This window comes from Macrobrachium rosenbergii, chromosome 13 (genome assembly GCF_040412425.1).
Source record: "Macrobrachium rosenbergii isolate ZJJX-2024 chromosome 13, ASM4041242v1, whole genome shotgun sequence".
Taxonomy (NCBI): domain Eukaryota; kingdom Metazoa; phylum Arthropoda; class Malacostraca; order Decapoda; family Palaemonidae; genus Macrobrachium; species Macrobrachium rosenbergii.
The window spans coordinates 56,534,391-56,561,318 of record NC_089753.1 but is presented as its reverse complement, the minus strand read 5'-3'; the positions used below and the strand labels follow the sequence as shown (position 1 = coordinate 56,561,318).

The 26,928-nt window shown below is 41.9% G+C and overlaps 1 protein-coding gene across 1 annotated transcript in view; it reads left to right on the top strand.

Annotated features, from left to right (window-relative positions):
- Positions 1 to 26,928, top strand: part of Cul3 (cullin 3) — an 86,530-nt gene that overhangs the window by 19,406 nt on the left and 40,196 nt on the right. The window contains exons 2-6 of the mRNA XM_067115587.1: positions 2,133 to 2,330; positions 9,846 to 10,031; positions 10,302 to 10,505; positions 19,465 to 19,644; positions 19,838 to 20,032. Of these exons, the coding sequence (XP_066971688.1) occupies positions 2,133 to 2,330; positions 9,846 to 10,031; positions 10,302 to 10,505; positions 19,465 to 19,644; positions 19,838 to 20,032 (963 nt within the window). The remainder of the gene's footprint in view (positions 1 to 2,132; positions 2,331 to 9,845; positions 10,032 to 10,301; positions 10,506 to 19,464; positions 19,645 to 19,837; positions 20,033 to 26,928) is intronic.

Below are 26,928 nucleotides of genomic sequence, written 5' to 3'. Positions count from 1 at the left end.
TAGGGATTCGTGATTCAAGTAATTCATCAAGTCTTGCTTCACTTTATGATCATTTTATTTTCAGGATCGTGTATAATATCAGCCTCCGAGCTACTGCTGCATTTGTAAAATATGTTTGCCCTTTGGTAGTGACAAACAAATAAAGAGGCTTTATGGACTCTGGTCAGCAGTACGCTGCCTGGGTTGATGGGCCGTTCTCTCTCTCCATCGCCCATTCCCCTCTATGGCACTAATTTCTGAACTTTCTTCTACTTCTCCCTGGACTTTTCCACTTGTGGTGTTGACCTTTTAGGCAGAAAATACAGAGTTCGGTCAAGGCTAGCGAGCATGAAAAACGTGTCCTTCTAGCTTGGAAGTTTATAGGCAACTCTCGGCCACAGTCGGCGTCATGGTATGACGTGTGCGTTGTCAATGTAACTAAAAAGGTTCTTTAATTATACATTTCTTTTCGTAATATATATCGCAAAACTGCCTAAATCATTTGTGGTTTTTATGGGTATATAGTTATTGTTTTTTAGGCCACAACTAGAGAAATATGGCAAATTTTAGCATAATATTTAGAGTGGATACATTCTTGAACCCTATACTACCATAGAATTTTTGTCAGCAAATCGAATTTTTTATAGATTATTGGGTACCTACTTATGATCAGTCTTTTGGTTTTAATGGTTGCATGGTGTTGGTGTTTTAATTTGTCCTTTTTGGCCTGTTTATGGTTTTGACTATTTGCTCTGGTCTTTTTGGTTTTAATGGTTGGGTGTTGGTGTTTTTAATTTGGTTTTTGGTGGTTATGGTGACATATTTGCTTGGTTATTTTGTGTAGCTGCACCTGGGTAATCTTGTTTTACTAGTCCAAATTAGTCCATCACTACAAAGCACCCACTGTAGTAGTAGGCCCTCAAGGCTTTACCACCTCGCCTCTACTGGATAAGATGAGCGCCAACCAAAGGCAGTATTTACCTGTAGCAGCTCTCTTATCAGGTAAGGTTCAACAACATTGATTCAGTGTTAGTAAATTTCTATTCTCAAACTCATTACTATTAATGTTTTGGGGTAGATATGTCCAACCTTCCCACCTCCATTCAATGGGGGAATCAGTTATGTAATTACTGGGTAAGTTACTTATATAAAAATGACATTTTTATAATAAAGTTTTATATGTACTTCCCCAGTAATTACATGATTGGAGCCCGCCTGCCTTCCCTCTTGGACATAGGGGCATAAACGAATTGAAGCTCTTTGCTATGTTGTACCTCTTACACCCGAAAGTGGGCGGGGCACGTTGCCATAACCAAAACAAACTAGCGTGACCCGCAATTTTCAAATTTGAAGCTGCCAGTTAAAAGAAACTAATAGCTATGTAATTACTGGGTAAATATATATAAAACTTTATTTTATAAAATGTCATATTTTAGTCTCCAGTGTTTGGTAAATATTATTTAAAGAGTACAGTACTGTATTGTTCATTTTGGAGAGTCACTACTGGAAAATAAAAGTTAAATTTTCAGGCACTATGGCGTAGTAGCATTTTCTGTAATTATTATTCATTCCAGTATTGTAGTTCTTTTATCTGACAAGCTTAACAAGGTACAGGGAGTCCCTGGTTATTGGTGGGGGATCCATTCCGACAGTGTGACGATAAGCAAAAATCTGCGATTATCGGATCCAATAACTGGAGATTGGTGCCTCTGTTAGGTATGTATTGGTGCCGACAGGCAGAGATCGGCGCATGTTGGCACAGAAAATTGCCAATTTTCGTAGATAGGCAAGCACCATAAAACCTGATCGCCGATAACCGAGCCCATCGAAAACCACTGAAAACCGGTGACTGCCTGTACTGTATTCTCATAATTACAAACAGTAAATTAATATTTAGCTGTTTACTTTACATACATTCCAGTTCTGTTTTCCCAAATTTGCAACCCCTGCTACTCCTTTGTAGTACACCTGTGGGGTTTTCTCCCATTTTCACCTGTAGATCCTTATACTTCATCTCAATAATTTTTTTTCCTTCTCATTATTTGCTGTCCAGCCACATGAACTCTGTTTCACTGTCTTAAAGTGTTGAATGGCAGAAATTGTCAGTGCCTAAATTCCATGAATCCAGTTTAATTAAAACTTTTCTCCTTTAGATGACAATGGATGAGCGATATGTGGAGAACATCTGGCAGTTGCTCAAAAATGCCATTCAGGAAATTCAGAAGAAGAATAACAGCGGCCTTAGCTTTGAAGAACTTTACCGAAATGCATATACTATGGTGTTACATAAGCATGGGGAGAGACTTTACACTGGCTTGCGGGATGTTGTCACCCAGCATTTGGAGAATAAGGTTGGTTTATAACAGTTTGTATTATTATTTTTATGTCTTTAGTTACGGTTATATGGTCTGTAGTACAGTTATGTAATTTTATATAAGATACTTGCCAAGTAATTACATAGCGCTTAGTTTCTATTTACTGGGAGCTAGAATTTTGAGATTTGCGTTAGCGTTACTGTACTTTGTTTTGGTTAGGCGAGCGACCCCGCCCATTTTCAGGGGTAAGAGAGGAACAAGCCTAGCAAACGATCTCGGTATGTTTCTGCTGGCTTATGGCTATGGTTACAGTGATTGGCAGTAGTGGTTTTTTGGAATTTCTCTTCTCTTTTGATCTTGGGATCATTGGTGAAGTATTCTCTTTATGGTAACCTTTTTCGGCACAATTAGATAGTGTCAGGTTTTCACTGGAGACCAGTATTACCGATTTTGACAATTTTGAGATTTTCTTTGACTTATGACTTGTCAACAATGTCCTGATTCGGGCTCTCAAAGTTTTAGGTATTGCAGTAAAGGCTACAGTATGCGACTGACTGAAGCCTGCTATGACTCTCATACTCTTTGTACATCTTGCAGGGGTCAAATATGGTCCCCTGATTTGACTTGTGAGGAATGTTTTCCATGGGATCCTAAAATGTGGAAGGCTTTGAGTAGTCATTTGACCAAATTAGACAGGGTCAAAAAGAGGAAAGCAGCAGCTAGAGCTAGTAGCAAGAAGACTAGCAAGTCAGGTGTCTGCAAAATCTGTTTCTGATAATTCTGATTCTTTGTCTCTTGTTCCAACCAATCCCCTGTCTCAATCTGTACCAATCACTCTGCACCCTGGCTCCCATACTCCAGATCCTGACCACATTACCAGCCTTGAATCTAGAATTAACCTTAAGTTTGGATTATTAGTTAATACGATGGAGAAAATTGGTGTTTCTGTTAAAGTCCTGATGGACAAGGCGAATGTGGAAGGTGATGGTGATGTGTTAGTGGAGGAGGTGGCTGTCTGTCCCGCTGATTCTCCCAAGTGTCCCGGGCAAACTCCCCTAAACCTGGGAGGAGCGAAACTGGCAGCCCAAAGGAGGTTGGTGGGATCTGTCCACGCAGTCGCCCCCCTCAGTCATACCTATTGCCGAGTCCCAGGTTATGACAGATGACCGCTGGAAAGGTGTCTCTATGGAAGTGGATTGTCTTTCATCTAGTGTTTCCAGCAGTGACTCCAGTCCTAGGTGCCAGTGGTGTTTTCAGGGTGAATCTCACCCTCTGAAGTGGCGTGCCCCAGGTGCTTCTCAGTCTCCTGCAGTTCCTGTTAAGAAGGTTAAAGAAAGTTCTCCAGAATGTCTACCTTCTTTCAGCTTTTGGGAGAGTCCGGAACGTTTCTCCCAGGATCATTCAGGGTTAGTTGGACAATTTCAGCCTTCTAAGCATGCTATTGCTTGTAAGTGCTCTTCTGCATTGAGAACTTCGTCTTCTTCTAAGTGCCCATCTTTAGTTTCGGAGGATTTGCCTAGGCATATAGTGATGTTGGAGTGCTCATCAGTACCCATTCTCCCAGCTCCTGTTCCTGTAGCTCCTGAACAATCAGCTGTACCTGAATCTTCTTTGGCTTCTGAGAAGCATTCTTTGGCGCCAATGTGCCCAGTGGCGCCAGAACTTCCTTTACCAGTTGAATGTGCTGCTCCTTGTTGTGTGCTCTTTCCGAGTGCCCTTCATCTTCTGTGCTACTGTCGTCTCTGGAGTGCCCTTTGGCTCCTGAACGACCACTGGCGCCCATGTGCTTGTCAGCTCCCGAGCACCCTTTGGCGCCCGTTCACCATTTGCAGCAAGATATTCTGTTGGCGCCCAAGTCCATTTCTTCGGCAGTGCCCCAGTTATGTCTTTTTCTTCATTGTCTGCAGCACAACAGGCTCCCTCTGTTATGGATCCTTCTTTTCAGTCGATCCAATGCAAATTGGATAATATCCAGGGTTTAATTCAGAAAGCGCCATCGGCCCCCCACCCCATTGCGGAACTGTCGCCAGTTTCTTCTTCTGAGGAGAAAGAAGTGGATCCTGTTACCCTTCCTTTGGCATATGCCTCTTTACTCAGATTTCTGCTGGTGACTTTTCCAGACTTCTTCTCTCCTGCAGCTCCGGCTTCTCCGGCTTTGACGTACTTAATGGACAATCAGACGTCTTCTTTGAGGCTACCTAAAATGATGTTGTCCCCCAAGCTAAGAAAGCTCTCCGTGAAGTGGAAAGCTGGCTTTCAAGCAAGAGGGAGCAGGGAAGAGCCTCTTTTAGTTGTCCTCCATGTAGATTGTCGCAGAGAAGATACCTTTTGTATGCGACCGGAGAGGCCCCATCTATGGGAGCTTGTGCCTCCTCCCAGAGAGATTTCTCCAGGTTAATTGACTCCACCAGACAGTCGGTGTTCAATTCAGCTAAGATCTTGTTCTTGTCCTCGGAATTGGACCACCTTATCAAACACTTCTTTAACGTCTTGGAAGTTCTCAGCTTTCTCGACTGGGCAGCAGGAGCTCTTGCCCACAAATTAAAGGATTGCCTTCATATTCCAGAAGACTTTTCTTCGGGTTTTTTGGGGGTCATCTCATGCCAAGATATAGGAATTAGAGACGGTTTGTTTGAATTATCCTCGCGATGGGAATTCTCAAGAAAAGGGAGCTTTGGTGTTCCTACACCCTGAAGGGAGTTACATCTTCCCTAAAGTCTGCGCTCCTCTTTCCTCTTGACAAGAAACACCTATTCCCTCAGGCAACTGTGCTGCAGATTGCTTCTGATCTGCAGAAAAAGTCTGCTCAGGACCTTCTCACACAATCAGCGAGGTGACCTAGAGTGTCTCCAGCCTTCACCTCTAGGACAGTTTCTCCAGTTCAACCTCAGCCCTTTCAGGGTAGAGGCAGACAAAGAGGCTTCCCCAGACCTCACGGAAACTCCCGTTTCACCCCTAGGCCAATCAAGAAGTCCTCTAATAAACCTCCTGCACGTAAGTGAGGATCTACTCCTCCTCACACCTGTGGGGGCAAGACTCATCCACTTTTGGGAGCATTGGGAAGTGAGAAGAGGGGAGAGTTGGATTGTACAAGTCCTGAGAAAGGGTTATTCGATCCCATTTCTGAAGAAACCTCCCTTAACCAACAGGCCGTCTTATTGACGACCTACTTGGCAGGCTCTGAGAGGTTTTCAGTCCTCTCCCAAGAGGTGACAGCACTCCTCGAAAAAGAAGCAGTAGAACTAGTCAAGGACACCTCCTCTCCGGGGTTCTACAGTTGGCTGTTTGTAGTTCCCAAAGCCTCAGGGGACTGGAGGCCGGTTCTGGATGTAAGTGCCCTGAACTTGTACATGCAGAAAACAAAATTCAAAATGGAGACATCCCAGTCCGTCCTTGCATCCATTCGTCGGGAAGATTGGATGATCTTGATAGACATAAAAAACACCTAATTCCATGTCCCAATTCATCAGGACTCGAGGTTTTTAAGGTTCGTGTTCCAGCACAAAGTGTACCAGTTCAGAGCCCTTTGTTTCGGCCTGTCAACGACCCCACAGATATTCACACAGGTACTAGCCCCAATACCGAAATGGTTACACTTGATGGGGGTCAACATCTCGCTGTATCTCGATGATTCGCTTATTCGCTCTCAGTCGAAGGAAAAATGTGCGGAGGACCTTCACAAGACCTTTCTTCTCGCCCAGGATTTGGGCCTCTTGATAACCTCACAAAGTCTCAACTGACTTCTCAGGAGATAGCTTATTTGGGATGAGGATAAACTCTCAGATTTTTCGGGATTTTCCATCCCCCCAAGGGATAGACTCGTGCCTTCAGTCCTGTTCTGCAAATAGCTGGATGAGCCTGTTGGGGACACTCTCTTCCTTTGAACAGTTTGTCCCCTTGGGAAGGCTACACATGAGAAACTTACAGTTCTTTCTGAAAATCAGCTGGAACAGAAAGAAATACCCGGATTCTTTCGTTTTTCTGATAACGAAGGAAATAAAAGAGGATCTTGATTGGTGGAATTCAAGAGACAAGTTCTCTCAAGGAAAATCGCTCCTCCCTCTGAACCCTGACCTGGTGTTTTATTCATACGCATCAGACCTAGGTTGGGGAGCCCTCCTGGGAGACAAGGAAGTTTCAGGCCTTTGGATTTAAGAACAGAGGAAATGGCACATCAGTGTGAAAGAATTGACAGCAATTCACTGGGCATTGCAAGCGTTTGCATCGGTGTGCAGGAAGTCATTGACCGTTCACTCGGACAACACCACAGCTCTGTCCTTTATCAAAAAACAAGGTCAACTCATTCGTTTACCTTTTGCCAAGCAGCAAGAGCCCTACTCATTTGGGCGGATCAGAATCAAACTCAGACCCTAACCAGGATTCTTCAGGGGAAATTCAACGTGTTAGCGGATGAACTCGGCCATCGAAAGCAAGTTCTCCCCATGGAATGGGCTCTCGACCCTCTTGTATGCCTAGAGTTGTGGAAACTATGGGGAGGGCCTGTTCTAGGTGTTTGCGACCTCAAAGCACCATCATCTCCCTCTGTATTGTTCACCAGCACCAGATCCACAAGCATAGGCCTTTCCCCCATTCAAGATGGTGAGAGAGTATTAAACAAGTTCCGGAATCATCAGTATGTAAAGATGACTCTAGTAGTCCCATTCTGGCCAGCACAGGAATGGTTCCCCAGACCTGCTGAAACTTCTCATGGATTTTCCGAGGCTGTTGCCTCAAAAACCCAGACTACTCAAACAACCACATTTCAGAAGGTTCCATCAAGGACTGTCCAAAGGCAGTTGCAGACGCTATTGCTCGTTGTAGATGACATTCCTGGAGCAAAGTTTATGAAGCCAAGTAGACAGTCTTCCGTGACTGGTGCAGGAGACACAACATCTCGTCTTCTAAGACATCTGTAGTGGAAATAGGTGATTTCTTGCTCTATTTAAAGTCTTCCAGGAGTCTTTCTACCTCAACCATTAAAGGCTACAGGGCAATTTGAGCTCTATATTTAGACATAGGGTTTAGATCTCTCCGCTAATAAAGATCTTTCTGATCTCATCAAGTCGCTCAACATGATGAAACAGAAAGAAGATAAGCTAATAGCCTGGAAATTAGATGTGATTCTAAAGTGGCTGTTACAACCATGTTTTGAACCCCTGCAATCTATCTCTTTGAGGGACCTAACTAGGAAGACTCTGTTCCTAGTAGCGTTAGTGACTGCCAAGCAGGTAAGTGAGCTACACGCTTTTGATAAAAAGATTGGAATCTCTCAGGGTATTGCAATTTGCTCATTTACCCTAGGATTCTTAGCTAAAAATGAGACCCCTTCCATTCCCTGGCCTCGCTCATTTATTATTAAAAGTTTAGTAGATATCCTAGGTCTGGAGGACATAGAGAGAACTCTTTGCCCTGTAAGGGCAGTGAAATACTATTTACTTAGAAAAGATCCCTGGGCCTTCAAGCAAACTTTTGTGCTCAGTCAAGAATCCATCTCGCCCTCTTTCAAAAAATGCCTTGGCATTTTTTATGAAGGCTCTTATTCTAGAGGCGCACTCTCAAATTGAGGAGGATGTGTTGCCCGTAGTGAAAGTTGAAGGGCATGAAGTGAGGGTGGTAGCCATGTCCCTGGCTTTTAGGCATAATTTTTCCATTACCTCTATTATACAAACAACGTTTTGGAAATCATTGTTTGCAGCTTATTATTTGTGTGAAATTGAAACTATGAAAATTGCAGTACCTTGGGTCCCATTTCGATTGTTGGTATGGTGTTTGGAGAAGGAGTGTAAGAAGTCTTCCTTCATCCTTCCTATTTTCTTGCCTTGATTCATGGTGTCGAGTTGTAGGGAAGCCTGGGGTTACTTTGTATTTGGAGTGCTCACCAGTTTTTTGTCTATTAATGGTTGGGTAATGATATTTTTTAATGTTTGGATATAGGCAATTGTGCTTTTTAGTCTCTGTTTTTGTTTTTGGTACTGTGCCCAGGGCAGGGGCAACTATGTTAATTCTTTGGTTGCAATCGAACTCTCCTTTGCAACAAAGGAATCCCACTAATGTAGTAAGCAACTCCTGGCTACACTGCCAAGCCTCTGTATGTTGAGATGAGTGCCATCCAGAGGCAGTACTTTCTTGTAGCAGCTCTCTCAGTAGGTAAGGAACCCAAGCATTTTAACCAATGCTAGCAATTCTATTTCCTTTACATTACAATTTTAATGTATTAGGTTAGATAATCCATGCATCCCACCATCTACAATGTGGGATTCAGCTATGTAATTACTTGGTTAGTTGTTTATATAAAAATTACATTTTTTTAATAAAAGTTTTATATATACTTACCAAGTAACTACACAATCAAAGCTCTCCCTCCTCGCCTCGCGTGGTTAGGAAGCCGTAAACACATTCAGATCATTTGCTAAGCAGGTTCCTCTCTTACCCTGAAAGTGGGCGGGGTCATTCGCCTATCCAAAACAGAAGTAGTGCTACCACGAATTTCAAAATTCTGGCTGCCAGTTAATAGAAACTAATAGCCATGTAATTACTTGGTAAGTATATATAAAACTTTATTATAAAAATGTCATTTTTGCATTTCAAAGTGTTGATAACAGTCAAACATGCTGTGCGACTGTCTAAAATATAATCAACAACGAGTATCAACCTTTGGAAATAAGTCAGTGGGGGAAATTTTATCAGAATCTTATACATTTTCAGTCATCTCAATTTTATCTTTCATTAAGAAGTGTAACTTGATAGACAAAATATAAATCCAAGTAAATAATGAAAATACAGAAGCCTGTAGGGCGTTTAAGAAAAAAAAATTTGTAATTCCTAATTTTAATTTTTGATTTTATGAAATTTTATTTTATTTTTTTAATCTTTAATTTTTTTGTATGCATGGAAACGAGCAAGTGTATTTATTGTATACATGCATTTCAGAGTAAAGCATATTTGTTATACAGTTTTTTTCTTTTAAACTTCATTTCACTTATTCATCATCATGCGAATGACCTGTTTGGTCCCAGTTCTAGGCCTATGGCGTAGACCTGGCATTTCATCCTAATCCTTATTGGCCAGCCCTATAAGAGCTGATTAGTCAGCTCAGTGGTCTGGTTAAACTATTTTAATAATAATAATTGACAATTTTTTGAAATTCGGTCTTTGGTATTTAACCAATATTTCTTATAGATGTAGGCCTTGTAACCTAATGTAATTTTCTGGTCAAAGTTGATCTTCCCCTCTTTTTTCTTATTATTTAATAAAATCAGTGAGTTATCTATCTAGTGTATAATAGGGCTGAGAAGTGCATTACCTAATTAATAGACCTCCCATAAGGTAATAGTCTGAAATGTATTTGTATAAGACCTGGTATTTTAGAGATTTCATAAAAGATGATAAATGATTCATCCTTTGGTTGTGTGACATGTATATTCAGTCAAAAGAGATGTATCACTGGTTGATCTTTGTAGGTATGTGGCTGAATTTTTGTAGAAAGATTGAAATATTAAGGCTGATGTTGCTAACCAGAAATTTAATTGTTGCTTTGATTTTTCTCAAAAGGTTCGAGCAGATGTTTTAGCTTCCTTACAAAATAACTTCCTACTGACCTTGAATTATGCATGGAATGACCATCAGACATCAATGGTCATGATCAGAGACATTCTCATGTACATGGACCGTGTTTATGTACAACAGAACAACGTTGATAATGTCTACAACTTAGGGCTAATAATTTTTAGAGATCAAGTAAGTGTGGTCGAACTTTATTTTAGCTTACTGAATATTGTTAAGTAAGATATAATGAAGTTTTATGTACTAAGATATTCCAGTATGAATGGTTCATGTTTATATAAATGTTCTAAGATGATATTTGCAGCTGTAAAAAATATATTTGATAGGAATTTTGCAACTCTAAAATTTACAAGTAATGGAGAAAAGTTTTCTTGAACAGTTTACTTCTCTGTGTAATACTTGCTTTAGTTTAATGGATGTTCATTGCATGCTTTGTACTTGCAGGTAGTAAGATATGGTTGTATACGAGATCATTTAAGAGAAACACTACTAGACATGGTGATGAGAGAACGGAGAGGTGAAGTAGTAGACAGGTTAGCTATAAAAAATGCTGCCCAAATGTTAATAGTCTTAGGTATCGAGTCTCGTGCTGTCTATGAAGAGGATTTTGAGAGGCCTTTCCTTGCTCAATCAGCAGAATTTTATCGGGTATGTATCTAATTACATTTTGTATATGCAGTGTCTTAATTTAAGCATCTATATTGTGGATGCTTCACTAGTAAGAGGACCCATATTATAAATGTTTTTATCTCATATCAAGAAAGAGAAATAGATCCTCCTAAAGTGACACAGTGTTCATGGGGATGTGAGTAGTGGGTCAGTTAAGCTTGTAGGCTCCTGAAACCATTGCATTATGATTATTGTAATTCTTGACTATAAGGTTATAATAATTATAGTCACGCAGTCATTCCAGAATGTTTTTTCTTAATTTTTTAACACTAAAATTAAAATCTTGCATTTTATGTTGTGGTGCAGTACTTGAAAGAAAAATTGTAATGATTTTTCAAATAAGCATTTGTTTATTATGAAGACTAGGAAAGTGTGAGATATGAAGGCCCTAGGAATTTGGGACAGCTCTTGCAACAGGCATCAACAATAATTGTCAAGTATTATGATTCAAGGGATTTTGATTTCTTCAAGCTTTTGGTATCCTCTTTATAACTGTATTAGTGACCAGAAGGCAAATTGTGTAGTTCTAGCTGAATTGTCACATTTTATATAAGTAACTTATCAAGTAACTACATAGCTATTAGTTTCATTTAACTGCGGCAGTTCTGAATTGAAATTTGTGGTAACGCTCTGTTGTTTTAGTGTAGGTAACTAGACCCTGTCCACCACTGGGGAAAAATAGGTACAGCAGTGCTGAAGAGCCCAATTCGTTTCTGCTGGTCAACAGCTGTACATGTTTGGTTGAGCAGCTCTGATTTGAATTTTGGCAGATGGTTGTATCTTTCGCCTTTGGTGAAGTATTCATTCGTGTTAACACCATGCTATTTAATAGCTTAGCTAGTTTATTACAGTATTCAGACTTGTGACTTATTATGTCAGATTCTAGTGTCTCTAATTACTAGACTTACTTCGGCTAAGTATGACTCGCACACTTTGTGTTGTCATTGTAAAGGGCAAATTTGCTTGTTTGAACTTGAATGTAATGAATGCAAAGACTGTGATCAGGGTGAATGGAAAGTTTTGGAAGGACATCAAGATATACTTCAAAGAGACAAACAAAGAAAGGCAGCTGCTAGAGCCAAGGCTAAAGGTTTAGCTAGTCTGGTTTCTACTCCAAAATCGGATATTGCGTCTCAACCTGTGTCTTCTACAACTGTACCTGTATTCTTCCCGATCACCAGCCCTCCAACTTTTACTCAAACTCCGTTACCTGGCTCCCATTCTTCTGAACCCGATGCCACCACCGCCCTAGCGGCTAGAATTGACCGAAAGTTTGGTCTGCTTGTTAATACCATAGCCCAAATTGGGCCTTCGGTTAAGGCCCTTATGGATCAGGTAAGCATAATTAGTGTTGGTGCAAGTGCAGTGCAAGTGAAGGAGGTGACTACTCGTCTCATCAATGCTTCCAGACAAAGGTCAATGTTAGACTCCCCCAAACCTGGGAGGAAGCAAACCGGAAGTCCAGGGGAGGTCAGTGGGGTTTGCCCACAGGTAGTTGCCCCCTCAACCTAGCCTGCTGATCGAACCCAGGACTTGGCGGAGCGCCATTGGAAAGGTGTCCTTATGGATGCGTGCTCTGTCGTCCAGTGATTCGGACACCAGTGCGGACAGGGGGTGTAAACATTTTTCATAAATGTCAAGGCCATTGAAAAGGCATGCTCCTTCTGCTGAGCGCATTTCCCTGCTCCCACGTAAGATTCCCAGGGAACAAGAGCACAGTCCCCTTCCATCCTGCAGTTTTTGGGTTAGTCCCGAGTGGGTTGTGCATGACACTTTGGTGATGGAGAGCCAGTCTTTTGACGCGGCATTCCTCATCCAAGTTGTCTGAGCACCCAGTGTCCGAACATGCAGTGTCAAAGTCTTCTGTGTCCGAACGCCCAACTTCCAGCCCTGATCAGCTTGCGCATGATACTTCAGTGACGGTGAGCCAGTCTTTGACGTGGCATTCCTCGTCCAAGTTGTCCGAGCGTCCAGCAGCCAAGCACCTGGTATCTGAATGTGTAGTGTCCAACCGTTCTGTGTCGAAGTGCCCAGTGTCTGAGCGCCCGACTTCCCAACGCCCAACTTCTGAGCACAGTGTCTGAATGCCCAATGTCTGAGCGTGTGGTGTCGGGTTGCCCAGTGTCCGAGCGATCAGGTTATGAGCTCTCAGTGCCTGAGTGCGCAATTGCCGAGTGGCACCCAGGCCCGTAAGTCCAGTTTCCGAGCGCCATGTGTCAGAATTCTCACCTTCACCTACAGTATGCTTGGTGCCAGAAGCCAAACGTTTGGCACAAACGCCTGCCATTACGGATCCTTCGTTGGAACCTATCCAACGGCAGGTGGAAAACATCCTTAGACTTTTACAAAAGCAGCCTGCTGGAAAACATCCTTAGACTTTTACAAAAGGAACCTGCTGCTACACAGGATCATGCAGACTTAGCTCCTTCTCCCATTACATCTATTGAAGAAGCTGACAAAGAAGCCATTGATCAAGAACATCGTACGTCAGCATATTCGGCGCTCTTAAGGTACTTCCTCTTCTGCTATCCAACTTTCTTCTCTCAAGGGCCCTGTCATCACCTGTTCGGCCTTCTTGATGAGACAGCCAGTAGAGGCCTCCAGATTACCGAAGATGGTCCCCTCCTCATCCTCTAGGAAGGTGAGCTTGGTAAAGCGGCTTTCAGTGCACCTCCCTCCCATCTGTCGTCAAGGAGGTACTCATCCTACTCCTCTGGGGATGGCCTTCGCTAGGAGTTTCTGCCTTCTCCCAAGGGGACTTTTCCAGCCCTGTGGACACAATGCGGAAATCGGCTCTTAGCCCTGCTAAGATTATGTTCACATCTTCAGAATTAGACTGTTTTGTGAAAGACGTTTTTAAAGTCTTCAGAGTAATAGCTTCCTAGACTGGACAATCGGGGTGTTGGCCAAGAAAATAGAAGACTGTAGTCCACTGCAAGAGGGCTTTGCTGTAGACTGGCTAGGAGTACTCTCGTGTGCAAATAAGGCCATTAGGGTTGGCTCCCAGGAGCTGGCTACCTTATTCTCCATGGGGGTTCTTAAGAAAAGGGAACTGTGGTGTACGTTCACCTCCAAAGGTGATACTCCCTATCAAAGATCGGCTCTCCGATTTGCCCCTTTAGATTGGTCAGCTTTATTCTAAAGAGCTACAATAGAACAGATCACGTCAGACTTACAGAAGAAGTCGACATAAGACCTTTTGATGCAGTCGACAAGGCGTGCCAAGGAACCAACCCGTGGCACTTTGGTCTCCCTGTCACAACAGCAGCCCTTTCCAGGCGGAAGAACCAAATTTCAGCCCCACCGGCGCTCAAATCTGCGGTCAGTCCAGCCAGCCAAGAAGTCACCCTCCAAACCAGCCTTTTGCAAGTGAGGTTCCAGTCCTGTGTGTCCCCGTGGGAGCCAGGCTTCTCCAGTTTTGGGACAAATGGGAAGCCAGGAATGCAGAACCCTGGGTAGTAAAAGTCCTAAAAGAGGGCTATGCCATTGTGTTCAGGAAAAAACCTCCTTTGACATCCTCACCCATCAGTTTAACAGTCTACTCAGAAGGCTCGGAGAGGTTTTTGGCTCTGAAGGAAGTATTGTCCCCACTCTGGAAAAGAGCTGTGGAGTTGGTCGAAGACGTAAGCACGGGTTTTACAACCATCTGTTCATCGTCCCCAAGGCGTCGGGAGGTTGGAGACCGGTCCTAAACGTCAGTGCATTGAAAATTTTTGTCCAGACCACCAAGTGCAAAATGGAAACGAACCGTTCAGTCCTGTCAGCCATTCATCAGGGAGACTGTATAGTAACAATTGACATGGAGGATGTGTACATCTGGACTCAAGGAAGTATCTGCGGTTTGTATTCCAGGGCAGGATCTTCAGTTCAGGGCTCTCTGTTTCGGCCTCTCTACAGTTCCGCAAGTATTCACCCGTGTTCTCGCCTCTGTATCGAGATGGCTCCATCTCATGGGGATCAACGTCTGTGTATATCTGGACAACTGGCTACTACACTCCCCATTGAAGACAGGATGCACGGAGGACCTTCAAATGACTCTACTACTGGCCCAAGAGTTGGTTCTTTTAATCAGTGTTCAGAAATCCCAGTTTACTCCAACACAGTTGATTCTCTATTTGGGGATGAGGATTGATGCTCTGATTTTTCGGGGTTTTCCGTCCCACAAAAGGATTCAAGACTGCCTGAAGAAAGTAAGAAACTTCATATCTCGCCCATCGTGCACAGCCAAAGAGTGGATGAGTCTGCTAGGCATGCTCTCGTCCATCGAGAAGTTTGTGCCTTTAGGAAGGTTACACAGGAGAACTACAATTCTTCCTAAAGGCCAATTGGCAGAGGAAAACTCTCCCAGACTCCTTCATTTTCCGCATCACTCCTGAGATCAAGGAGGATCTTTGGTGGTGGCTTGCAGAGGAGAGGTTCTTAGTAGGAAAGTCATTGCACCCACTGAGCCCCAACCTAACATTGTGCTCAGATTCATCGGATCTGGGTTGGGGGGTGCTTTTGTATGACATGGAAATATCCGGGAAGTGATTGTTCAGAAGAGAAGAAATTAAGGGAACTGAAGGTGATTCACTTGGTCCTTCAACCTTTTGTGATGGAGACTTGCAGCAAGACAAACACAGTCCACTTGGACAACATGACTGCATTGGCCTACATCAAAAATGAGGGTGCGACTCATTCTTTCTCCCTTTACGAAGCAGCCAAGGATCTTCTCTGGGCAGAGATCAACTGTACCAGAATAATAACTTGCTTCATCAAGGGAAGGTTAAACATTCTTGTGGACGAGTTGAGTCGCTGCAAACAGGTCCTTCTGACAGAATGGACGCTGAATCCACAGGTGTGCAGTGGCCTGTGGAAATGGTGGGGAAAACCGTTAGTAGACCTGTTTGCGACGTCGAGGAACCATCGCCTCCCCATCTACTGTTCTCCAGTCCTGGACCCTCAGGCATGGGCAGCAGATCCCATGCTCCAGGACTGGTCGGACTTGGATGTCTATGCCTTCCCACTGTTCAGCATGGTGAGAGAAGTCCTAAACATGTTCATGACTCACACCAATGTGTCCATGATACTTGTAGCTCCATTTTGGCCATAGAAGGAGTGGCTCCTGGACCTTCTCAGTCTCTTAATAGACTTCCCCCAGACTTCTACCTCGGAAGATAAGCCTGCAAAGCAGCTCACTTCCATCGCTATCTCCTATCTGCTCTGCTCTGACAGGCTTCAGACTGTCAAGGAGCTTGTCAGTGAAGGGCTTTTCAAGAAAAACTGCAGAAGCAATCACCAAGTGCAGATATCAGTCTTCCGCTAAGGTCTACCAGGTAAATCAGACAGTCTTTCGTGACTGGTGCTTAAGACACGGCGTATCATCTTCTAAAATCTCTGTAGCACAGATACTGAGCTTTTAATATTTCTCAGGTCCTCTTGAGGTTTGGCCACCTCTACAATCAGAGGCTATAGGTCTAAGCTAAACTCTGTGTTTAGACATAGAGCTCTTGAGTTGTCTGCTAATAAAGACATAAGCGATCTAATCAAGTCCCTAGACACTTCCAAGCAAGAGAAGTCTATTCAGTCACCTGGAATCTAGATGTTGTCCTCAAGTGGCTCTCTGGCCCTACATTTGAGCCCCTTCATGCCTTATCACTGAGAAATTTAACCAGGAAGACTCTTTTTAGTTGCTTTACCTGTGGCAGAGAGGATCAGCGAATTACACGCCTTCAGTAAGGGAGTGGGTTTTTCACAAGGAGATGCAGTCTGCTCATTCACACTTTGATTCCTGGCAAAGACGAAACCCCGTCCAACTCTTGGCATTGTTCGTTTACCATCAAGAGTTTGTTAGATATTGTTGGGCCAGCAGACCAGGAGAGAACTCTTTGCCCAGTTAGAGCTCCAAGTACTACTTAGATAGGACCAAAGAGATTAGAGATCCCTCTCAGAATCTGTGGTGTTTGGTAAAAACCCCTCACAACCGTTATCTAAGCCTTGGCCTTCTTAAATGGAAATGAGTCACACTCGAAGGTTCAGAATAGATCTCCCTGTTTTTAAAGTAAAACCTCATGAGATTATAGCAGTCACCACTTCGTTGGCTTTTAAGATCTCTCCACGATTCTCCAATCAACCTACTGGAAGTCGAAGTCAGTGTTCGCCTCCCATTATTTTCTCGATGTGGAGACATCTTTAATAATTGCAGTGCGTTAAGCCCATTGGCCGTGGCTGGCATGGTAATGGGGGAAGAAGGGTAGGGGATATACCTTCCAATCTTCTATCTTCTCACCTTGTTAAAGGATGCCAAGTTTTGGGATGCTTGGTGGTGCCTTGTACCAGGCGTACCCACCAGTTGTCAGTTTTTTAATGGTTGGGTGATGGTTTTAACATTGTGTGGTAATGAATATCTGGTTGTATTCATTGTACTCTGCCCAGGGCAAGGGCATTCATTTTGTAAGGCCTTGTCAGTCTTCAGAGTACTCCTCAATTAAAATTAAAGTTCTCCGACTGAAAGAGAGGACTCTCGGTTTTACTGCCGCGTCACTACAGGTTGAGTGGAAGTGCCAACCAGAGCAATATCTTCCTGCTGCAGCTCTCTCACCAGGTAGGGTTACAACAAGCATTACACCAATGATAGCTACCTTTCTATTTCAAATTCATCTCCTTCAATGAGTTTTTGGATGGAAAATGGCCATGCTTCACACCTCCTATCAATGTGGGATTCAGCTATGTAGTCACTTGGTAAGTTACTTATATAAAAATGACATTTTATAATAAATTTTTATATATATTTACCAAGTAACTACCTGATCAAAGCCCTCCCACCTCCCCTTCACTGACATTGGGCACAGACAAATTGGGCTCTTCAGCACTGTTGTACCTATTCTTCCCGGTATCTTTTCCCATTTCACACTAAAACAATGAATTTACTAAAAATTTAGAACTACAGCAGTTAAGTGAAACTAATAGCTATGCAGTTACTTGGTAAGTATAATAAAACTTTATTTTATCATAAAAATGTCATATTTTATTTTCTTGGCATTTTTTCAAGAGGTTTTACAGAGTTTGCCATTTTGCTGGTAGAAAGTTAAGTTATACTACTAAAAAAATGTCCCTTCAAGGGGATATTGTCATCAGTGCATCTTCGTTGTGCACTGTAGGCATTACCAAAGGTTTGCAGCACTCCTTCGGCCCCTTGCTTTACCCACTTTTTAGCCTTGTACTTTACCTCCATTCTGCTTCCCTTCTTCCATCTTGCAGTCCAACCATTCCAACTCCCTATTTTTACTGTCTTCAGTGCTGAATGGTTGAAAGTGCCCTAGTGCAAATTTTCATAAATCGAACTACTGAAAAATATTCAGTGACTTAGTTTATTTTCTATCCAGTTTATAAATAACCAGAAAAAATAAGAATAAGCAATAAAACATCTGTGTGCATTGGCTTTCTGTGAGTCTTGGGTAGGGGAATTCTCAGTGCCTGGCACTACGCTATTATGACGGGTGGTAACGGGTACATCTCTCTATGATACCCGCATAGTTTGTTCTTTCAGGATAACTTGTCAACTCTCATGTTGTTAGCCCTGGCTCTCAACTATTTGGTGGAATTTTGTAGTTATACCATTATGTCACACGTACTTACCAGGCTCCCATATTTGGCAGAACATTTAAGAGACATTATGCTTTAGCTTATAGATACAGGCAGATATGAACTGTAATGGATGTCTTTGATACCGAGATCTGTTCTTGTATATAAAATGTTAGTGTTGCTGTATGTGGAGAAGAGCATTTGAAGTTCTTAAATGGAAATGCAGTCCTTCAGGATAGATTCATTTTACAGCAGGTACCACATGAGAAAGCAAAGTTGTAACTTCCCCTTCTCCAAGTTGGCGTCCCGTCCTACCAATAGTTTAAATATGAAGGGTTTACTTAATGGTCTTTAGCAGTGTTATATAGATTAGTTTGATGAAGCCAAGGAATCACATCTGTAGACTTTCAAAAACTCTTCTGAAGGATTTGATCTTGAATAAAAGGTTAAAATTAAAGCAAGATAAAGAGAGGTTGGTCAGACAACTGAGTGGGAAGAACCAAAGGGAGCAGATAAAAAAAAAAAAAAAAGAAAAGCAAAGCAGGTGGAGTGTAAAGGACATTTTACAATATGGTATGTAATGGACCACTCAAAATGGTACCCCCTACTTTAACCAGTAGCTTGTGCACATCACAATCAGAGTATGGGCAGGTATGTCAGGTAACTTCAGAAGTATTTTGGAAATAGATTCATCATAGGCAACACACTAAATTATCTTTTCCCATTTCACAGTCCAGTGAATTGGTAAAAAGAGTAACTAGTGGATTAGTTAGTTCAAAAATTTAGATAACACAATGGGAAATAAATTACTTATATATAATAAGTCCGTGGTGGTTTCAGACATAATGGAAACAAAGAAATAAACAGTAAAAGAGATACACGGCAAAGGAACATTACCTATATGTAGTTAGTGAAATATCAATTATTCTTACAGGCTGTAAAGGCTAAATTTTTGTTTTCATGTGTGCATTAAGAACTTTCAGACTTGAATAAGGTAGATTGCAACTATAGTAGACCGTATTTTAAAATGTGTTTCAGAACCAGGGTATAAAGAATAATATTTTTCTGCTTTTGAGATGAATTTCATATGTACCAATGTTTTTATTGAGCTTTTACCCTTCATTAATTTTTTTTTTTTTCATCCATAAAGTATAATGTTTCCTTGTAGTTTTCTAGTTTAGCCTTTGGCCCAAATTCTGTGTTCCAGTCAATCCTGGTAGTTCTTAGTACTATTACATCATGAACATATTAGTTTTTTGTACCTTTACTTTTTGCTTTTGTTTTCAGTTGTGGTTTACCATTTAGTCTTATACTGTAACTTAAACCTTCAATTGCTTGTTCAGTTTGAATATTTTTTCATTGATTTTATTAACAGATGGAAAGTCAAAAGTTTTTGGCTGAGAATAGTGCTTCTGTGTATATCAAGAGAGTAGAAGCGCGGATCATGGAGGAAGCAGAACGAGCAAAGCATTATTTAGATGAATCAACAGAAAGACGAATTGTAGAGGTTGTAGAGGAGGAACTAATCAAGAAACATATGAAAACAATAGTTGAGGTAAATGTAACTTATAAGTTGAGAAGCCATATGATTGCCTTTCTCTCAGAAAGGTATGTAGACTTCATATGACCTGCCAGAAGCCAGTGAATATAAATGGAAAGATGCAGTTCAGTATGATTTTAATGATCTGATTTAGAATGTTCTTTATCCTTTTGCCTATTCTTGTTTTAAACTCTATATTTTTTCACAGATGGAGAACTCAGGAGTAGTTCATATGCTCAAGAATAATAAAACTGAAGACCTTGCGTGTATGTATAAATTGATGTCACGTGTCTCTGATGGTCTCAGAGCAGTTGCAGAATGTGTGTCGCAACATTTGAGAGAACAGGGTAAAGCACTGGTTGCTGAGGAAGAAGGAGGCAAGAATGCTATAACTTTTGTTCAAGTAAGTTATGCCCTAGATTTATACCTATGATGTCAAGTGTGCCAGCATCATTTAGTCACTGGAAATGAATTTGGACAAAATTAGGTACTTAACTTTTCAGGAAATTGGGTGGTGGTGTTAGTTAAATTTTGCAGGTGAACCAGAGTTAGCAGTTGCTTGGAGAACATTATCAGTTTGGGATGGCCTGGTGAATAAAGTTATATATTACTGCATTTTTTAGAATAAGTGAACTACTAAGAACACACATTTGTTGTACTTTTATGTTGTGGTAGCCAAAAAAGCTTATATTAACATTTCTCTATATAATCATTGGAAATTATATATATATATATATATATATATATATATATATATATATATATATATATATATATATATATATATATATATATATATATATATATATATATATATATATATATATATATATATTTCAATGATTATATATAAAATATTAATATAATAATATAAAATATATATATATATATATATATATATATATATATTTATATTATATTTTATTCTTTCATTTTTATTGCATTGTTTCCTTGAGTGTCTGTTTATTGTTTGGTATAAAATTTACACTTTACTAATGAAAAGGAAATATCTTGCTTTGCAAATTTACCCATTACAAAATATTTTTCTAATGAATGATTGAAAATTTAGAGTATTGGACATTAATCTGTAAAGGTGGTAGGAACAAATTTACCGTAACCTACAGAACGGAAACAACCTAATCTTAGCACTGTAGTTCACCAAAACTTATCCTAACTTCAATCTTAATGCTATAGTTTTATATCCTAACTTCAGCCTCAATTCTATAGTTTTATATAAGTAACTTACCAAGTAATTACATAGCTATAGTTTCTAACTCACATGGCAGTTTAATTTCAGAATTCGCAGTAGTGCTTCAATTGTTTAACCTACATGGTCCTTCCCACTAACGGGAATACGAGGAACGACTTGGCAGAAAACCTCATTTCTTTTTATGTTGTGCCCAGTGTAAACATCGGGTGTTTGCAGCAGCTTTGTTCATCATTTGCTGGTTGTATAACCAGATTTCAGTGAAGTATTACTGTTTATTTCAAGTAGCCTTCAAGCTTATAGCTTTCAGGATCAGTTGTTTATTGTTTAGTTATTATTGAGAGCTCATTCAAGTTTGTCATTTTTTCGCTACTGCAACAAAGTTGCAATCAAGAGAAACATCTTTTCACACTTTTTTTCCTCTGCAGAGAACTGAAAAAGTGTAAGGCCAGGAATGTAGTAAGGAGAGATTTTGTACTTTATGTTTTGGTGGATGAGAAGTTGTTCTCAAGAGCCAAGAATCATGCTCCGAGCTCCCAGCTCACCTGGCACCAGTTATAGAGCACCCAGCTCCCGCTCTCATGCACCCGGTGCCAATGCCTGCCACCAATTCTCCCCATATCCATTTATCTCTCCTGCTACTAGCCCTCCTACTTTGTATCCACTTTCCTGCGCCTGGTTCTCGCACTTCCTTCCCACGCCATTGCCAGTCTTGTGTCTAGGTTAACAGAAAATTAACCTTGTAACAGTGAGTGTTGTGCATTGGAGGTGATTATCTGGCCTGCCAGTTCTCTTAAACCTAATTAACTGTCAGAATCCCCTGAACCTGGGAGGAGGCATACTGAAAGTCCAATGGAGGCTGGTGGTAAGTCCCCAGGGTAGATGCCCCCTCTGTCGAACCTGTTGCACATTCCCAGGTATTGACAGACAGCCACTGAAAAGGCATCTTGATGGATGTGTAGTGGAGGAGACAGCTATTCGGCCTGTCGGATCTCTTAGACAGAAAGTCCCTGCCATACTCTCCTAAACCTGGGGGGAGACACACTGGCGGTCCAAGGGATTCCGAGGGGGTTTGTCCCCGGGTAGTTGCCCCAGTTGAACCTGTATTACATTCCCAGGTATCGGCAGAAAGCCAATGGAAAGGCTTCTTGATGGATGTGTAGTGTTAGACAGCCACTGGAAAGGTGTCTTGATGGATGTGTGGTGTTCTCATCTCTTGTAAAATTGACGTCTTCTGGAGCTCCTAGTGCCATCCTGCTAGTGGAAGGCGCCAGTTCCTGTTCTCTTGGCACCCATTCCCGAACGCCCAACACCAGTTCCCAGGCACTTGGCACTCTCTTTAGTGCCCAGTGCCAACCTACAGAGCTCTCATGCACCTGGCGCCAGTTCCTTTATAGTAATCAGGCCCAACTTTGCTAAGAACACACTGTTGTTCTTTCTTGGGCACCAGTCTCCGATTGAATGCCTGGCTCTGTCTTTCAAGTGGCCAGCGCCAGTCCCCAATCACCACACGCCAACTCTTCAGTACTAGACTCCAGCCTCTGACTGCCATACAGACCACTCACATGCGCTTTGGCTCTCTTCAGTCTGTTCCACCTTTGCCTAGAGTTCAAGATGAGCTGATGTTGCTTCCTTTTTAGCAATAATTAGTGTCTTAGAGTCCTGTCCTTTGCAGACAGGGACTTTTGTGTCCCAAATTTGTGAGCCTGTTGAAGAAAACTCTCACCTTTTTTGTGTTCTTTGTCCTCCAAGAAATCTCTTGGAGTTGCAAGTTTGGCTTTGTTGAAAAGGGAGGAAGACAAGTGTCTTTGGATTTTCCTGCTCCCTCTGGTGCTTCAGTGGAACTAGACCTCCATATCAAAGATCTTGTCAAGATTTTTTAAGTAAAATTTTTTCTTGATTGGCAGCAGGAGCGTGGGCTAAAAAGATAGAGGACTTCCAAGTGTTTACTGATAGACATCGCCTCAGATTGTCTCTTATTCCTGTCCTGTGCGGACAGGGACAGTTGAGATAGTTTTTAGAGATTTCTCCCCCTTTTTTTTTTTTTTTGGAATCTCAAGAAGAGAGAGCTCTAGTGCTCTTTTACTACTGTGAGAGCCACATAGTTGCAATCAGCCCCGTTATTTTCGCCTACAGACCTACATCACCTCTTCCTCAGGATACAGCTACCGTCACAAGAGTCAGCTATTTGGATGTCGGTCTCAACTCTCGGAATTTTCTGGCTTTCCGTCTGCCAAGAGAATTACAGCTACTTTCAGACAGTCCGATAATTTCTAGCCCCTTTTTTCTTCTTACTTGGAACATTAGTGGATGAGTCTACTGGGAACTCTGTCGTCCACTGACACGATTGTCAAGTGAGACAGACTTCATATGAGTGTTTTGCAATTCTTCCTCTAGTTTTCATCCAGTTCCGAGTTTTCTGGTGCAGGCAGTAAGTACCGTAACGTTTTTTGGCTCTTCACGGCTGCCAAAGATACACGCAGATGACGGTTGCTGTTCTCCCCTTCCTGTCAAGGGGTAAGGAGGCTAGCTTCATCTCACATCCTTCCTGCAGTTTTGCTGTGGTTCCCTCTGTCACTTCCTCAGTCCGACTTCCTTTGGAAAGGCAATACCTTCTATCCTGAGCATTCTTTTGTAGAAAGACTTTACTTGGGCTCCAAGCAAGAAGAGAAAGCTCCATGAACCCTCTCAGACCAGTGCTTTCTAGCGGTGACCATATCCAAACACCTGGAATCAACTTTTGAGCTCCTGGCGCCTGAACGCCCAATGCCTGTTTCAGAGTGCTCGGCACTATCTAGCCAGTAGTAGGCTCCCGCCACTGAACGCCTAGCGACTGCTCATGAACTATTTTTTCTGTTTAAATTATTGTGTGTGACTGCAGAAGAATTCATCACTCCTTGTTTTGGACAAGGACACTGCTATCCTGTGCCCAGGCTTTTGTGTCTCTTCTGGACTTTTCAAGCTTATATACAGTAAGCATGCCAGATATTAGTTTCTGCCATGCACTTTTCCGCATATGTTTCCGGTCTGTACGAGGTGTCATCGAGTTCACGCAGGCGTTATTGAGTCCAAATAAGAAGTTGAACCCGCTCAGATGTCCGCATGTCTGCGTGGCTATCTAGAATCAGCAGGGTCAGCAACTATTCCGCACAATTATCTGTGAATCTGCACGATGATCTGCAAGTTCGCTCAGTTGCTTGCTTGTCCACAGGATCGTCAGCGAGCCTGCTTGGCCCACAGCCCCTGCTTTCTCTTCCAATAGAGAACGAAGTTCAAGACGGAGACGAACCAGACAGTCCTGTCAGCCGTTCTCCAGGGCGTTTGGATGGAGACCTTGGATATGCCGAATACTTCCTTCCATGGCCACATCTGGACTTCGGAGAGTATCTCAGGTCTGTCTTACAAGACAGGATCTTCTGGTTCAGGGATTTAGGCTTTGACCTCTACAACACAAGTCTTCTTTCAAGCCCTCGCTCCTCTTACATTTAATTTCTCTTTCTGGCCATGAACATCAGTTATTCCTGGAAGACTGATTTCTTCGATTCCCTGCAAAGGAAAAATGCTTGAAGGTTTTGAACACAAGACCAGCTGGGACAGGGAAACACAGCTGGACATTGTTTTTTTCCCAAAGCCCCCGGATTTAAGTTGGACCTGCAGTGGTGGCTGCCTGAACTGACTTTCGGAACAGAAGTTCCTTCATTCTCTGAGACTAGACTTAGACTTCTTCTCAACACTTTGATCTAGGTTGGGGAGCCCTCTTGGGAAACCGAGAAGTTTTTGGGATGTGTCCCCGGAAGAACAGAGCCTTCACATCTACGTCAGAGAGAGCTGAAAGTGATTCGCTTAGTTCTTCAGTGCTCCTCGACCCTCTTTCACTCCGAGACTCTGGTAATCCATTTAGACTAGACCACAGTCTTAACATTTATTACATTATTAAGGAGACACACTCTCTTATTTTCTCTCCACTAAACAGCAAGAGAACTTCTACTGTCGACGATCAGAATCAATTTTTCTAGTCTCAATTTTTTCAGGCCAACTAATAAGTTCTGGCAGACAAATTGAACTGTCAGAAGCTTTTTCTTTCCACCAAGTGGACCTTGTATCCCCTGGTCTGTCAGGATTTGTGGAATCCATGGGGCAGGCTGACTTTGGACATTGCCACCTTATGGAACCTTCGTCTTCCTCTCTTTTGTTATCCAGCCCCAGACCCTCTAGCATGAGCAGCAGACTTCATGCTGCAAGTTAGGTCCAGTTTGGACCCCTACATTTTTCTGCCCTTTAACATAGTCAAGGAAGTGCTGAACAAGTTTCAGGCTCATCGCAATGCTACGATGACCCTCTAGCCCCGTTCTGACCCATGAAATAATGATTTCCGAACCTGCCATGGTTGTTAGTCCGGAAGCTTGTCAGAATGAAGGGGGTTTTTCTAGACGCACCTTAGGGATTATTGCAATGCAGACGTCAATCTTCTAGCTCCGTCTACCAGAATAAGTGAGCAATTTTCCGTAGCTGGTGTCTCAGACTCTATGTCCCTCCTTTTGAGACATCTGTGACATGAATTGTGGATTGCCTCTTTTATCTGAGGAGATCTAGAATCTCGCGTATTCTTCTGTAAGGGGTGTCGAGCTACGATTAACTCAGTTTTTAAGCATCTTCATCAAGTCCTTTAACTGGTCCAAGGAAGGAAGGAAATCCTGTCTCCTGGAACCTGGACTTAGTGTTGAAGTGATTGACAGGCCCTTCTTTTGATTTACTATGCTCCTCTTCTCAGAATTGACCTCATTAGCCTGCAGGCTTAATGTGGCCCTTACTTCCATTTTGGAATCGACCTATTTGAGGTGTAATCGATCTTTACTACTCACTATTTTTAATTAAAGTTAAAACAGTGTTAAAGTTTTGCAATACCTTGTGACCATTATTAGTAACTGGCATGGTGTCACAGGAGGAAGCATAGGATTTTCTCTTACTATCTCTTCACCTTGTAGTAAGGTGTCAGGTTTTGGGGAGCTGGGGGTTAAAATGTACCTGGAGCACCCACCACTCTCAGTGGATGGGTTGTGGTTTTTATTTCAGTGTAGTTGACAGCATTGTGTAGTTGTTTATTATATTGGTACTGCATCCAGGGCAAGGGCACCTTTTTATAATTTGTTAGCCATCGGAATACTCCTTTGCTGCAGAGCTGCCACTTAAGTAGAGGTGCCCCCCGGCTATACAGCCACGCCACTACGGGTCAGGATGAGCACCAACCAGTAACTCTCTTCACTGATAAGGAAACGACAAGCATTGTTTTCAATGCTAGTAACTTTTCTATTTCAGATTCATTGCATGACTTAATGTTTTGGAGTAGAATATGCCCATGTATCCCACCTCCTTTCAATTTGGAATCAGCTAAGTAATTACTTGGTAAGTTACTTGTATAAAAATACTATTTTTATAATAAAATTAAGTTTTATATATATATACTTAACAAGCAATTACAAAATCAGAGCCCACCCTCCTCCCCTCTGATGGACTTAAGGCACAAACAGAATGAAGTTGTCTGCTAAATTGAACCTGGTATTCCTGTTAGTGGGTGGGACTAGTCGCCTACACTAAACAATTGAAGCGCTACCATGAATTTTGAATTTAAGCTGCAGTGCGAGTTAGAAACTGTAGCTATATAATTACTTGGTAAGTCTATATATAAAACTTAATTTTATAATAAAAATAGCATTTTTCCCACAACTATCAAAAGAACCTTAACCTAATTTATCAGTATTAATACTATAGTTTTCCCACAACTCTCAAAATAACCTAATTTATCAGTCTTAATACTATAATTTTCCCCCAACAATCAAAAGAACCTTAACCTAATTTATCAATCTCAGTACTATAGGTTTCCCCCAACTATCAGAAGAACCTAAACCTACTTTCTTTTTAACTTACTGAAAGAACCTCAACCTAATATACTATTTAGACCACTACCAAGCAATCACAACCAACATAAAATCCCAGATCAGAAAAGCAACCACTATCCGGAAAAGCATATGAACATCAGCTGAGCCAAGAGCCTGTCAACTGAGCTGAGAGCCCATCAACTGTTTATAACCATA